The 14,128-nt window shown below is 38.9% G+C and overlaps 1 protein-coding gene across 2 annotated transcripts in view; it reads left to right on the forward strand.

Annotated features, from left to right (window-relative positions):
* Positions 1–14,128, forward strand: part of APBA1 (amyloid beta precursor protein binding family A member 1) — a 108,495-nt gene that overhangs the window by 51,837 nt on the left and 42,530 nt on the right. For both annotated transcript variants that reach the window (XM_054808758.1, XM_054808759.1), the window contains exon 2: positions 9,840–11,041. In XM_054808758.1, the coding sequence (XP_054664733.1) occupies positions 9,893–11,041 (1,149 nt within the window). In that variant the 5' untranslated portion in view covers positions 9,840–9,892. The remainder of the gene's footprint in view (positions 1–9,839; positions 11,042–14,128) is intronic.

Below are 14,128 nucleotides of genomic sequence, written 5' to 3' on the forward strand. Positions count from 1 at the left end.
TTTATTTTTCTAGGATGAAGGCAGGGCGGGAGGGGGGATTGTAAAATCTAGTGTTTTCAGTAGCTAGGTGTTACAGTTGCCAGGAAGCGGTACATTTTTAAGTACATGTTATACTGTGAAAGGTAAGCAAGTTCTGTATGCCATCTATCCCACTTTTGCAGCTTAACACATGTATAGCTCCTTTGAAACTTGCAAAATGAAAGGAATTAAAGGAGGATCAGGTCTCTTATGCTGTCTGAGCCGTGATTGCTTTTCATGAGGGAGTATCCTTAGCTTGAAGCTCTCGGGTAATAATGAGAGCCTCAGAACAAATTCTTTTACTGATCATATTACAGAATCTAGTAAGTTGCTGGGGTTTCAACATATTTCTGTACCGTTTCAATGAATTGATCCTGTACTTCTGGTTTTATGTTTGGGAAGATAGGAAACAGAGTTTTAGATCAAGACGTGTTGCTCAGTTCTCATGGTAACTACTAGATTTGTTACAGATGCATTTAAGAAGTAAAAAAGTTATTGCTCAGGTGTCCTAGAGTCTTTTTTCCTCTCCACACATGTACTAATCTGTTACATCACCCTTTTTTTCTTTGAAACAAATGCTCCTGGAAACAGATTTCTGCAACTTGCTTCTGACAGCTGAAGGAAGCCACTTAGACTAACAGACTAACTAGCTGGACTTTACTGGCTGTTGTTTAACTTGGTTTTGCTGAAAGCCGCATATTTGCTGAAGAGCCTTTTCTCACATTCTGGCAGACCCTTCTTCTCTTGAAGTGGTCTCAACACCATCCAAATGTTTCTGTGTGCCTGACACAACCTGTGGCTTGATTGCATTAAAGAATTCAAAAACCTAGAGTTTAACTCACTTGAAACTTCGCTTCCCATAACAAAATTGATAAACTTGATTTGTCCTTCACAGTAGTATTTCAAGTTATTAAATCAGCAAAACTAAGTGACTCAAAAGTTTCAATAGATACAAAGTGTTCTCAGTTTTGATTTTGGCTGATATGTCTTCTGTCATTGCTTATATCAAAGATATGTTGCATCAAGACTGTGCAACACTGACCAAGAATACAGCTGAGTAAGATTGTCTGAACCAGAAAGGTTGGATGGAGTCTTTATGTGTAGGCAGAGGAAGAAAATCCAAGGGTTTTTTGGGCATACTAGTTCTTACTCTCTCTGTGAGTGAAACTGAAGACATTCTTAACTCACCCTGAAGATAGCCATGTCCTGCAGCTTACTGGATCATATTTTTTAGCTCTGCAGTTGTTCTGTATTACGCTATTAATGGCATCTGAAAGGAGATGGAAAGGGTATTGGGCTTGCTGTGTCAATTTAGTAGTTTTTTGGGGTTTGGGTTTGTTTGGGTTTTTTGTAGTTAGGTCTAATCCCTCTTTGTTTGAATAGGGAGAAATACATAATTTTCATTGTTATAAAAATGTCACTAGTGTAAAGATAACATCATCTGCATTCAGAATTCATCACTGGACAGTCAGCATTTTCCACTGTGCTCTCTGAGACAGTTCTACCCTTTTACACAGAGGAGAAAAAATGGTATATTGCTAACAACCATATGCCCAGATTTAGTAAAGATTCGTTTTTAATAATTGTACCTATAACAGAGATTAAAGCTAGTGTCACATTGCAATATTGATCTTAAATGTTACTGTGCTTTGACATTGCTTATATACTATTTCAATTTCTCTTTCTTCTTTGGAAATGGATTTTATTAGTAACCATGCTTTGAATACCAGAGTAGCAATTCCAGTGGTCAAAATTCTAGATTATCCAGCCACTAATTAAAGATGCAATCCATAATACACCCAGAAATAAAAACAGCAGTTACCGATCAGAGAATCACAGCAGAGTGGAAGAGAACTCCAAATTTCCTTAGCTTAGCTGTTATAGGACTTTTACTTACGATGTTTAATCATTCTGGTTGGTGAGAGCAGTCAGATTTATTCCCTCAGCCAATTACAATCTGGGGTTTGTGATTTACTTTTTTAAGCATCTTTGGTCTAGAGTGTCTAATTGTTGTACTTTACTGCAGAAGTTGCTTATGAATCCTTGTCAAGATTTTTCTCTACTGCTTTTAGTTCATCTCTTCTATTTGGGCCATAATATCAGTTAACCTTCCTCTGGCAGCAGATGGATGACTTCAGATACTCCTGGAGTCCATTGCCTCTGTTTCTTGTGTAGTCAGGGCTTCAGTGTTGAAAGGTGATGGGAATGGTCTGTTCCTTTTATGATCAGAGCACTCTTTCTCTCCAGTGCTCTAAAGCATTACCGGCCCTGTCCTCAAGGTAAGGTCCTCTGTTTCTCTCTTCTTGCTCATATTTAAACACTTAAAAGATCTGGCCTGTCTGGATTGAAGATTACTGAATGGTGTTTCTTGCTCAGGTTTAGATTTTAGTTTTGAATAAGATGGGAATTGGAAGGGGAGAAAAGTTAAATGTTTTCTGAGAGTTCATTAACTCTGGTAATTCTAGATCTGTTTACTATTAAGAAAAATTTGGGGTTATTTTATGTCAGGTGCAGGTTTCTCTCAGGTCCCTGTATTTTTCATGGGAGCAGGTATGGGCCTGGAGGAAGGAGGCCCATGGGCAGGAAATGAAGGAGCTGGGGGTTTTTATCATGTGTCTATTATCTTTGCTTCATCATTGACTGCATACTGGTCATCAGCTTTTCAGTGTGCTCAGATTCACTGGAACTGGCAATTGAATTTTTTTTTTTCAGATGTTCAGTTTAATAATTAGGATGCCTAAAGCTAATTACTCTTCTAAAAAAATTTCTCATGAATTGAAGACTTGCAAAAATGCTGCTTCTGATGTGTTTTAAACTCATAGTAAAAACAAGTAGAGGTGATTTGCATAGGCATTAAATAATTTATATTTTCAATAAGCTGTTGAATTTGTAAATGTAATAATTTATATTTTTATTCCTAAAGCACTTTTCAAATCTTATGAAAAAGTGTGAAGACATTTATCAGATAACTTGTCTTTTTTTTTTTAACTGGTCTTCTGTAATTTCATCTGTTCATGTGTTGCAGTAGATTAAATGGGAATGTGCTTTTGACAACTTGAGCAAAGGTGAAGCTGTGTTATCAAAACAAAAAGTTCAAAACCATAGAATTAAAAAAAGGAGAGTTAAAAATGCTATTGAGCAAAACCACATTATGGTCCTAGTGCTCTGTTATCTGTTATCCAGGGAGTGATGACATTTCCAGAATCCAGAAGAGAGCTGTGTGACTTGTTCAAGTTTCTTTAGTTATGATGCCAATTCTGTCAAAAGAGATATTTAGGATCTAGTGTAAACCATTTTTAAATTGGAAGCAGAAATTCAAATTAATTCGCTGAAATCATGGGGTCAGTCTGAGATGATGTGGTTAGGGAACTCTGCTGCTGACACATATTCACCCTTTCCACTACAGAATTTTGTACCCTGGTGAGAGCCAAAGCAGATTTAGAAACAGTAGGAAGCTGAAATCTGATGTATGATTTGCCTTTGAGTTACTCCTTTCCATTCCAGTGCGGCTAGTGTACTCCATTATTGTTCCTTATGGATCTCTGGTGTCAATAACATAATATTTAATTTTGTTATATATAAAGAACTTTATAACTACTTATATCTAAACAATAGATGTAATTAGGTCTTCCCAAGAATTTGTAGGTTTTGTTTGTTTTTATGCTGCACATTTTAATCCTGTGACAGTCCTGTTCTAGTAGCTCAGTGGTTCTTTGGTCATGGTTTTGCATTTTTTTCCTCAGTTGTATCCGAAATTTGACTCCTTGTGTGCTTTCAGTTGTGGGGATACCTGAATGGTAAGCCACTGAGTCTTTTGCCACAGTGCTTGATCTTTAGCTAGTTGTAGTTCTCTTGTTAGGCACAGGACTTCTTTTAGGTGCCATGGCCTGGCTGATGTTGTCAGCATGGGCTGGTGTACAGCTCTCTCTTTTTTTAGTAACAGTATTTCCTTACGTTTTGTTAGGAATCTGCGTACTCTTTTAGGCTCGTTGTGGCCAGAAAAGACTGATGCAGGTAGAAATTACCCCCTTTTGAAATTTACATTCCTTACTAGAAAACAGAAGGCTTTTTTGTTGAACACAGACAAGTGTGTGTTTTAAACTTTGCTCCACCTGAGTTCAGAAGCAGCGCTGGGACTCAGAAATGGAAGCTTCCAAGGTTATTGTGAACAGAATTGGAGTAAAAGACTTTGCAGAAAATATTAAAGGCAAATTATAGTGTTGAAACTAATGTGTTTAACTTGTTTAAAATATTACAGTGATACAAGCATTCCACAAGCACATGTAGAAAACTGTGTGCCAAGAAATTTTGTACATGCAGCTTTTCTGCTTTACAGTTACTATATTATGAGTGTTCAGAGTTGTTCAGCCTCATCAGTTCATTGATATGAACCAATGCGTGTATGCGTTTTGCAGGTGGTGGGGTGTTAATGTCACTTTCCAGGTGCTGCTTTCACTAACTGGTAAGAAACATACCTTTCACAGCTTTTTTTTGTTTAAAGCTGTTTTGAATGAGCTTACTTAGCACATGGCAGCAGAAGCAATCAGGCTTCCCAAGCAGGTTTCAGTTCAGAAAAGGGTGAGTCATGTAACACAGGGGAGGCAGGGATTCTTTCTAAGTGGACATTGCATATGCTCTGAAATTCTCAGCCATTTTATACCATAGGGGCTCTTTAAAAAAAAAAAAAAAAAGAAAAAAGAAACTATTTTCAATATGTGTCTCAAAGACATATGTTTGCTAAAAGGCTATGTTGTTTTTTTGAAAGGTAGCTTGTGTTCATATGTCTTGTCAAGATAACTGTATTTGTACAAATCAAACATTGGTGAACTGCTGGACCCTGGAAAAACATAGGTCCTTTGTGAAATTCCTCAGAGAATGTGCCAAGACAACTTGCACTCAGGGCAGGATACCTTTGCAAATTCAGTCAGAGGTCTCTCTGCTTCTAGTGTCACTTGGAGTTACAAGTAAACGTGTTCAAAGAATAGCTGTTTTTTTATGGAGGACGTGGGTAAATATGTCCAAAGTTTTTTAGGGGAGACAAAACTATTTTTGCTTACACGCTCAATTGGCATACTAACTTTTCTCTTGCAAAAGTTCTGCAAAATTAGCGGAAACAGTTATGCTTCTTCTGTGTGAAAAGATTAATTAAAAAAAAAAAAAAGTGTGTAATTACCCCTTGCAATGATACAGGCTGGGGCTGATGGGGCCAAAAAACAGCTCTGAGGCATGACCTGGGCAGTAAAAAAAGGGACAGCAGTGCCTGGGGTGGTGTGAGCAGGACATGGCCCTGAGAGCCATGGGAGGACAGGGACTGTCCCCTCTGCTCAGCACCTGCCAGACCCCACTTGGGTACTGCCTCCAGTTTGGGTCCCCAACCCAGGAATGACACTGACAAACTGGTAGGAGGGGAGGGGAGGCCACTGAGACGGTGGAGCTGGAGCCCTTGTCCTACGAGGAGAGGCTGCAGGATGGGGGGGGTGGTTCAGCTGGGAGTAGGGATGGCTTCGGGGACACCCGACAACAGCCCGGGGCATGGAGGAGACGCACCCGGGCTCTTCACAGAAGTGTGTTGTGGAAGGGTGGGTTAGAGACAGTTAAAATTCAGAGTGTCCATAAGGAAGAAATGTTTTACCCACAAGGAGAGCCCATCAGGGGAGCTGGGACCCAGACAGGCTGCGCCATCTCCAGCCTTGGAGGTTATCAAGCCCCAGCTGGAGAACGCCCTGAGCAGCCTGGTCTGAGCTCAGAGCTGGCTGTGCTTTGGGCAGGGCTTGGAGTGGAGACCTCCTGTGATCTCCTCCTGAGTTATGCTGTTATCCTATATATTATCCTATATATGACAAAAAACAGTTTGTATGTGTGTGTGTAGGTGTAATCTTGGTTCCACATGGCATACAACTTTGTCCTGAAACAGTAACAATAGTATACAGACCTATTGAGAGCATGATCTTTTATTCCAAAAGGTCAGCATTAGACTGGAAATATGATGCATAGTGCTCCTATAAAGTAAACTCTAAAAGGCATATTTGAAATTATTTAAAAAAAAAAAAAAAAAGAAAAGCTTCGTTTCTGTGTGCCTGCACAAGAAAGTAAACAATTATACATCTGGACTTGGGAAGCAAATAACAAACCAAATCGGAATCCAAACACTCGCTTGTTCACCTTTTCTTATTGCATGTATTTTCCTGAATAGCACTGGGCATGGTCTTGCTCTGAGATGATAGAATGCCCTTTGCTGGTGTTTTAAATACTTCTTTTTTAATATAAAGTAGCAGAGAAAAAGTCCTTAAACTTCAAGCTTTTTCTTTATATTGCTTGAGAAACATGGAGACATTTAATTTTTCTTCTTTACAGGCAGGAAGGTAGTTTAACCTTCAGCAAAGAGCTAGTTGCAGTAGTAATCAACCTCTGATTTCTCTATTTGGAGACAGATTCATCCATCAAGTCCTGAGTGCAAAGCTGAGTGCTTACAGAGCACTTTCCTATATATGTTTGATTACTGGAGCACAGCTGCTGTTCTGACTAATTAATGTGAGAGTATAGTACCTTTCAGATGTGTGCTGTGTCTTTATTTCCAAGGTCAGATGACCTCTCTTGCTTATATTCTCTTCTGTCTATGGCATTTTATGTAGGTTATTGATTTTTGTTTGCTTGTTGGAAATAAAGTGCTTTTTGAAGGCCTGGTGAGAAAAATCAGGCAGACCTTCTATCTGCTTGAGGGGAATTCTACTAAGAATGAAAAAATGCGTTTCTTAGTAGTCTTCCAGCTACCATGTATCAAAAGGAATTTAGTGCTTTTAACCTCCAGTTTTAGTAGGTGACTCTTTAAATTACTGTCCTAAAGACTGATTGTTAAACAGTCAAATAAATGTACTTGACTTAGATGCTTACTTTTTGTTGAAGATTATGGGTGCTTAGGTGACCTAAGGGCATTTATTCAGATCTACAATTTTATTAGTAAACTTACCTTCTCTTCTGACAATTAAAATTTATCTTTTTTTGAAAATGTCAAAATACATTTGTAAATAATATTTTATCATTTGCAACATTAAAAAGTGAAATTAAATCTAAATTTAGAGAGGAAGAAGGACAAAAGAAGAGGACCTTTTTCAGTAAAAAGCTTTAAGTAAAGCTTAAAGTTTCTTCCTCATCCCCTCAAAAGTCATAACTTTCAGGATATCACTGTTTGAAATTAACCTGAGAGCATTTTCAAAATGAGGGCAATTCCACAAGTGAAACTTTGAGTTTGCAAAAGGAAAACGTTGGGGCTCTCAGGCAGTTTTTAGCAATATTTTGTATGGTTTGTAATCTCTGTAATGTTTCTCACAGCTAGACATGTCAGCAAGGCAGTCTATCCATAGTATGCATTATGTTGTGAGCCTGTGTTAAGACTTCTAAAACAAGATCATGCATTTTCAGAACTTTCATTGTTGCAAATATTTGATACTTTATTTGAATTAATGTATAGGTAGTCTCCATGCAGTTAAATTTTGCCTTCTTTTCTAACTTAACCTAATTCAGTTAAAGATGTGGCAGGGTACACATGATTAAGGACTTCAGAAAGTTGGTTATCATTCTGTGTTTGTGTAACTTCATTTCTTTCAACTAGTACTGCCCTTCTTCTGTGGCTGACCAATAACAGTTAGGTGTGAATCAGGGGCTACTCTGAATGCAACAGATTTAAGGCCAAATTTTTACACAGTCCTCTATTTTAGCCTAATTCTGTCTATGTTCAAAGCAACGGAAATTTTGTAACTGACTTGAATGGAAGAAGGAAATCCTGCTTGGGATGGACTTTTCAAAGGGCTGTTGCCTTCACATCTTCACCCTTTTTGTGGGTTGAAAATGGAAAGTTCTCCAATATTTGTTGTTCTTGTTCACTTAAATAATATGTCATATGCTGGGAGGAGGAGAGTGTTTGATTTATTTCCTGGCACACACCTGCATACACACCTGTTTTCTGCCCATTCTTTCCTGATTTCTTGGAAGTCTTAGCTGTAAAAGCGTTGTCACTGAAGGCTTTGTAATAACATACCTTCTTTGGCTGGAAAAAACAAACTTTTTTCCCTAGTAATTTTAAAAAAGGATTAGTTTGTGTAGAACATCTTTATCTGTTCAGTTAATGTGATGTATTAGCTGTTATTTTACAACTGCGGTTTTGATGTACTGTATGATAGAGTGTACATTTTTCTCTCTTGCGATGAGGGTGAGAAAGACAGGTCTTAGGGGTTAAATACAGCATGCTAGATTAGCAAAAGCTAAGTGTGAGCTGTTTCTGACAATGAAAAGATCTGTCTGGAACAAGGGCCAAGATGTATTTTGTTTACTTTTTTTTAAGGACTCCTAAGTTTTAAAGGCTAAAACATTAGGCATGACAAAGACAGGGAGGAGTGTTCACTGAGCTGGAAGCTGCACCCGCTAGATTTGCCATGGAAGTACAGCGCAAGTAACTCCCACCTAGCCTTGCCTGCCTGTCAACTTTTCTAATAGAGGGCAACTGAAATTACTGTTGCTTTCTCATCACAGCAAGTTATTTGCACCATTCTTGCACAGAGCTCATTTGGGCAGCAAAGTGTCACCTGACCCTCCCTGTCTCAGTTCAGTAGATTTGGTTCAAGTTCCTTTTTACATTGATGTTATTTTTTTTTAATTGGTAATTGACACTTGCTGTTATAGATCCTTCAAGTTAGAAATCTTCCAACAGGTACCTTTTATTTTAGTACTTACCGATAAGTCACAGGCTAGAGCTGTATTTTACTTATGGGTTTGTGGTTTGACTTAGGGACCTAAAAGGACATAAAATGTCCTTTTCATGACACTATATTTTAAAAACATAGGTCATGGTTCAAAATAGCTGAAGCTGTTACATAAAAATGGAACCTTCTGAACTAGATAGGCCTGTTTGTTCTGTGAAACTTGTAGAAGCTAATCTGTATTCATATGAGGGTTTCCTGTTTCTGTGGCCTGCACATTTATTATTATTAGCAGACCTCTCTAGTAATTGTATTATCTTTTGAGATTTTTACTCAAAGTCAGCAAGGCTAAGATGTCTCCCTAGTGTCAATGTGGTCATGGTTATGAATATTAGTAAAGTCTTCTCCATGAAAGATGTTTGGTGCAGAAGCCATCTTAAGTGATTATAGATACATTCCATCAAGGTAATTATGTTGTTTCTAGCTGTCATGTGCTTCTCTAGTGAGAAGGAAGAGGTGCTGAGATACCCTTAAAGTGCATTTTTATTTCTAATGATTTTTTTAAAAGTGCATAGGGTGACTAGCTCAACTGAAGATACCATACTGAAGAAGTGTAGTATGCATAGCTGTCATGTATCTGAGCAACTGCAGACTCATGTGATGGGACTAAATCTGACATTTTACGTTACAGCATCCTTCCTTTGCATCGAGTTAGTGAGTGATAGGGAGAGTGGCGGAGCAAAGGTAGAATATTTCTGTCATATCTCTACCATGGTTGAGCCCCTAGCAAACACTAGCTTTTCTAACATACGTCTGGCAACGTCATTGAAATGCCACAGCAGTCCGTAGAAGCTTTTCCAAGGAGTTGCTTGGAAGTGATTCTTCCACAAAGAGTTTGTTCGTAGAAGTGAGAAGTGTAGTCCCCAAGGGGATCCTTGTTGTTTGCTGCTGTTGGAAATTATTTGCGTGGGAGATCATACTGTTGTCCTGGCTGTCGTCTGACTTCAGAGCTGAAGAAGTCAAATGTTTATCTGCTGGGGAAGGAAGGGTGCCTTTTGTTGCTTCTGTTTATTGGCTCGACTTTTTTTCAAGAGTAACGTCAGAGGGGTTTTTTTTATTTCTTTGCAGCTGTGATAGACAAAATGTCAATAGAATAAGTGACCTACCCATCAGAACTTGCCATGAACCATTTGGTTGGACCACCTGAGGGGGAGGTAAGTGAAGAGCCAGCAAATGGAGCAGTGAACGAGTCAGTGGAGGCTGACCTGGAGCACTCAGAGGTGGAAGAGGAACAGCGGTATGCAACTCGCTACCCGAGGCATACAAACAGCAGCCAAGGGGGCCTGTCCGGGCAGGAGGAGGAAGGGATGTTAGCTCGGTCAGCCAGCACTGAGAGTGGTTTCCACAATCACACGGATACTGCAGAAGGGGATGTGATAGCCACAGTGGAGGACAGTTACGACGCAGAGAGAGTTCAGGAAAATGAGGATGAGAGCGCGTATGCAGTGCAGTACAGACCTGAGTCTGAGGAGTACACAGAGAATGCTGAGGCTGAGCATGGCGAGGCCATTCATAATCGAACTTTGCCCAATCACTTACATTTCCATTCCATCGAACACGAGGAAGCCATGAATGCAGCCTACTCGGGGTATGTCTACACACATCGTCTCTTCCACCGAGGAGAGGATGAACAGTATGCTGAGCCTTATGCTGACTATGGACTGCAGGAGCATGTGTATGAGGAGATAGGAGATGCACCAGACCTCGATGTGAGGGAGGGGATCCAGCGGTATGAGCGGGAAAGGGAGGAAGCTGACAATTACCGCAAGGAGGCACTTGGTGCCCGCCTTCACCATTATGATGAACGGTCTGACGGAGAGTCTGACAGCCCTGAGAAGGAGGCAGAGTTTGCGCCGTACCCAAGAATGGATAGTTATGAACAAGAGGAGGACATTGATCAGATTGTAGCAGAGGTGAAGCAGAGTATGAGCTCCCAGAGCTTAGACAAGGAAGCTGAAGACATGCCAGAGGCGGAGCAGAGTTTGGAGCATGGTCACGCTCTTGCATGTGGGCATGAAAGTAATGGCCAGCTCACAGCTGGTTCTCGAATTACATCCAGCTCGGGAGAATCTGTACAGAGGTACAGCAAGGAAAAGAGAGATGCAATTTCACTGGCCATCAAGGATATTAAAGAGGCTATTGAGGAAGTGAAGACAAGGACCATCCGTTCTCCTTATACCCCTGATGAACCTAAGGAGCCTATCTGGGTGATGAGGCAGGACATCAGTCCAACCAGGGACTCTGACGACCAGAGGCCGCTAGATGGAGATGTGAGTATACAAAGCTTTCAGCTCTCAGGGTATGTATGTCTCGTTCTTTTAATTGTGACATACATGGCAGTGATGGAGGGTGCCTTCAGTAAAGTATGTAGTGCTTTATTTTAAATTTGTACTCTAGAGAGCGTGTAAGAGGTAAGCATGTGCATTATCAGTGGGCCAAATTTTTCTTTATGAAGCACTGCTGATGCCAGTTATACTAAACAAGAATTTGTCACATGAAGCTCTTTACTTGTTTTTTCTCTGAAACAAATGCTGATACATATTTTACTGCCATGGGATATTTTAGAATAGCTACTGAACACTTTTTCTTCTATTATATATACTTGTGTGTTTCTGTTAATTCTAGGTTTCTAAATTTCATTTTCTGTCACATAACAATCCTACCAGTTCCATCAGAAATCTGTTAGTATTGTATATTATTATATAATATTCTTTATGATGGTATCATAGATCAGATTCATCTTCCAGAAAAGTTGCAGGTTTTTTGTCCACTTGCAGGCTCTAGAAATGTGTTATGAAACTCCATATATTACATTATCACTGTAAAGTGTATTCACTCTCTAGCAACCTAAGTATTCAATGCCATTGTTTAGATTTACAGCACCAGCATTTCTGAAATTCTGTACTTTTGGCATGAGGCTTAACTTGGACCAGAATCAGTTCCCAGTTTGTGGTTCCAGCTGCCCGTATGATAATCTTTACTTGAAGTTTTATGGATTTTCTTCATTTCTAATAAAATAAAATCATAAACAACTGTTAACTGCATTAAATTTATGCCTGATACAAAAAGAGCTGGTAGGCTAAATTTACTGGCCAAAAATAGTCTATTACTTCCAAGATAACTGCACTGTGAACATCTGCTCCATCCTCTTTATTGCTGTGGAATGTTTTTTGTCACCTTTGTTTTTTTGGAAGAACACTGAAAATAGAACTTCTCATATGTTGTTTGGTGGTTTAAACTGAATTGTTGTAACATTCTAGGAATACATCAGAACTATCCAAAACACCTCAGCTTCTGCAAAGGGAGTTTGAATAGTAAAAAAAGATCACATGCCATTAGATGTATGACAGGTTTCTGATGTTTTTTATCTGCCTTCAAAATGATGAAGGCTAGTATTCCACAAATCAGAAGAGATTTTTGGAGCATAGTGTTTGAGTTGCTGAAAAAACATGCAAGCTAATTGAGATGTGTAGCTTCCAGATTTCATTTTTCCTTGAAAACTGTTGGACACACAAAGTGATGAGTATGTTTGGGTTGTTTTCTTGTTTCTTCATAGTTCCATTGAAACTTTTTTTTAAACCTATATTGCAAAAATTATTTCTGCAAATATTTTAAAAGTTATATCTGTTACAGACTTGATTAGCAGTCCCGCGGACAGCTAAAGCAATCTTCCCAGATTATTCTATATGGGAGAACAATTATTTTTAACTTCTTTAAAACTTTCCAAAAGCTGTATTTATTTCTCTCCCCTTTTTCAAGCAGATCACATTAGTCTTTGATGTACATTTTTATTCACCATATTGTCTGTATTTGTAAGTGCTGTCTTTGGGAGGATCAAAGGACTTCCTGTTGCTTCGTGATTGTCTGATTGTAACACCCCAGCACCAGAATGGTCTCAGTGACATTAGGTTGGGAATCCTGAGAGCACTGAGTCCTTCCTGAAGGTGCACCAGCTCTCCAAAATCTTGCTGCACCTTGCAGAATTTAACTCTCTAAGGTATGCTGGTGGGACTCAGCCTAGTATGTTCATATAATAAACAAACCAGATGTTTCCACTGGTCTGTATTTACATTAGGTATTGAAGTACAGAGGGGTTTCTGTTTTGCAAAAAAAGTTAATTTCTCATTTGATATTTTGCATAGCCTGTCAGATAAGAACCTGACTGAGATTTTCAGTGGTGGCCGTAATCAGAACAGTGATGTATAATGACAGTTAGTATAGCTCAGTGCAAAGATAAATGATGATTGTAGATGTGCAGACAATCTGTGTTCTTGGAAAGAGGGAGTAAATTAAGCAAATAGTTTAGAAGATCTTTAGCAGATTGAGGGGAATACATGTTGTAGAAGAAGGGACTTGGAACTGGGTAGGAATTTTGTTTTTCACTGAGGATGAGGTATGTTTTTGCTTTACTGGATGCTTTAGTTCAGATGCCAGCTCATGAACAGTCTGAACAATCTTTCTCTAACAAAGCATTCCTAGAATTCCTTAGTAGTAAATTGGACAAAATTAGGTTGTGTTGACTAAGTGACCATGAGTGATCAATTGACATAAAAATATAGTTGAAGACCGTTCATCTAAACATAGATTTTTTTTTCTGTCTCCCTTGAGAAAGAAACAGAATCTCAGACAGGAGCTTTTCAGTGTAACCAGTATGTGCCAGAAATGTTATTGTCTGATTTGTATCATTGGCCTTGAAATAAGAAGGAATTAAATAGAGTGTTTTACTTTCAGGCAGACACTCTTTTCTTCCCCTAAAAGTATCAAGGAGCTGCAGATAAGTGATGCAAAGTGGGTGCTTTTATTATGTTCAGTTATTTTGCAGGTCTACTTTGAAAATTGTCCCCACGTTTTTTAACAAAACCATTTTGCTGTTAGAGATAGAACTTACTTGAGAATATTTGTAATCATTTTGTGTTGTTAATCATATGATATTGAAACTGGTAAAAACTCTTTAGATCCAAAGAGCAGTAACTTTTTACTTAACTAGTAGCTCTCCACAAGAGAGCAATGAAGCCAGAGAGTCAGAAGAATGATTTGCAGTTGAAACTCATTAAATACGACAACCTCTTTTGCCTGTTTTCACAAGAAAGCGACTGTTACTCCTTAGTGCTGAGCATTTGGATGATACATTCACAGCAGAATGTTTGGTGGGATACCAGTTGGAAGTGCCCAGAGACTATTTTGAGAAGCCAGCAATCCAGAAATATTCAGCTAGCCTGCAGCTGGGCATAGTTTCGGACTGTTAGGAAAGACATGCAACCACTGTGATGGTAAGAAAGTTACAGATCACTGCATCCATGTAGTTTTAAGATGCCCTGTTTCCAGGTTTATTCACAGTTTAATTTACCAGGATTTTC

This window comes from Grus americana, chromosome Z (genome assembly GCF_028858705.1).
Source record: "Grus americana isolate bGruAme1 chromosome Z, bGruAme1.mat, whole genome shotgun sequence".
NCBI classification, from domain to species: domain Eukaryota; kingdom Metazoa; phylum Chordata; class Aves; order Gruiformes; family Gruidae; genus Grus; species Grus americana.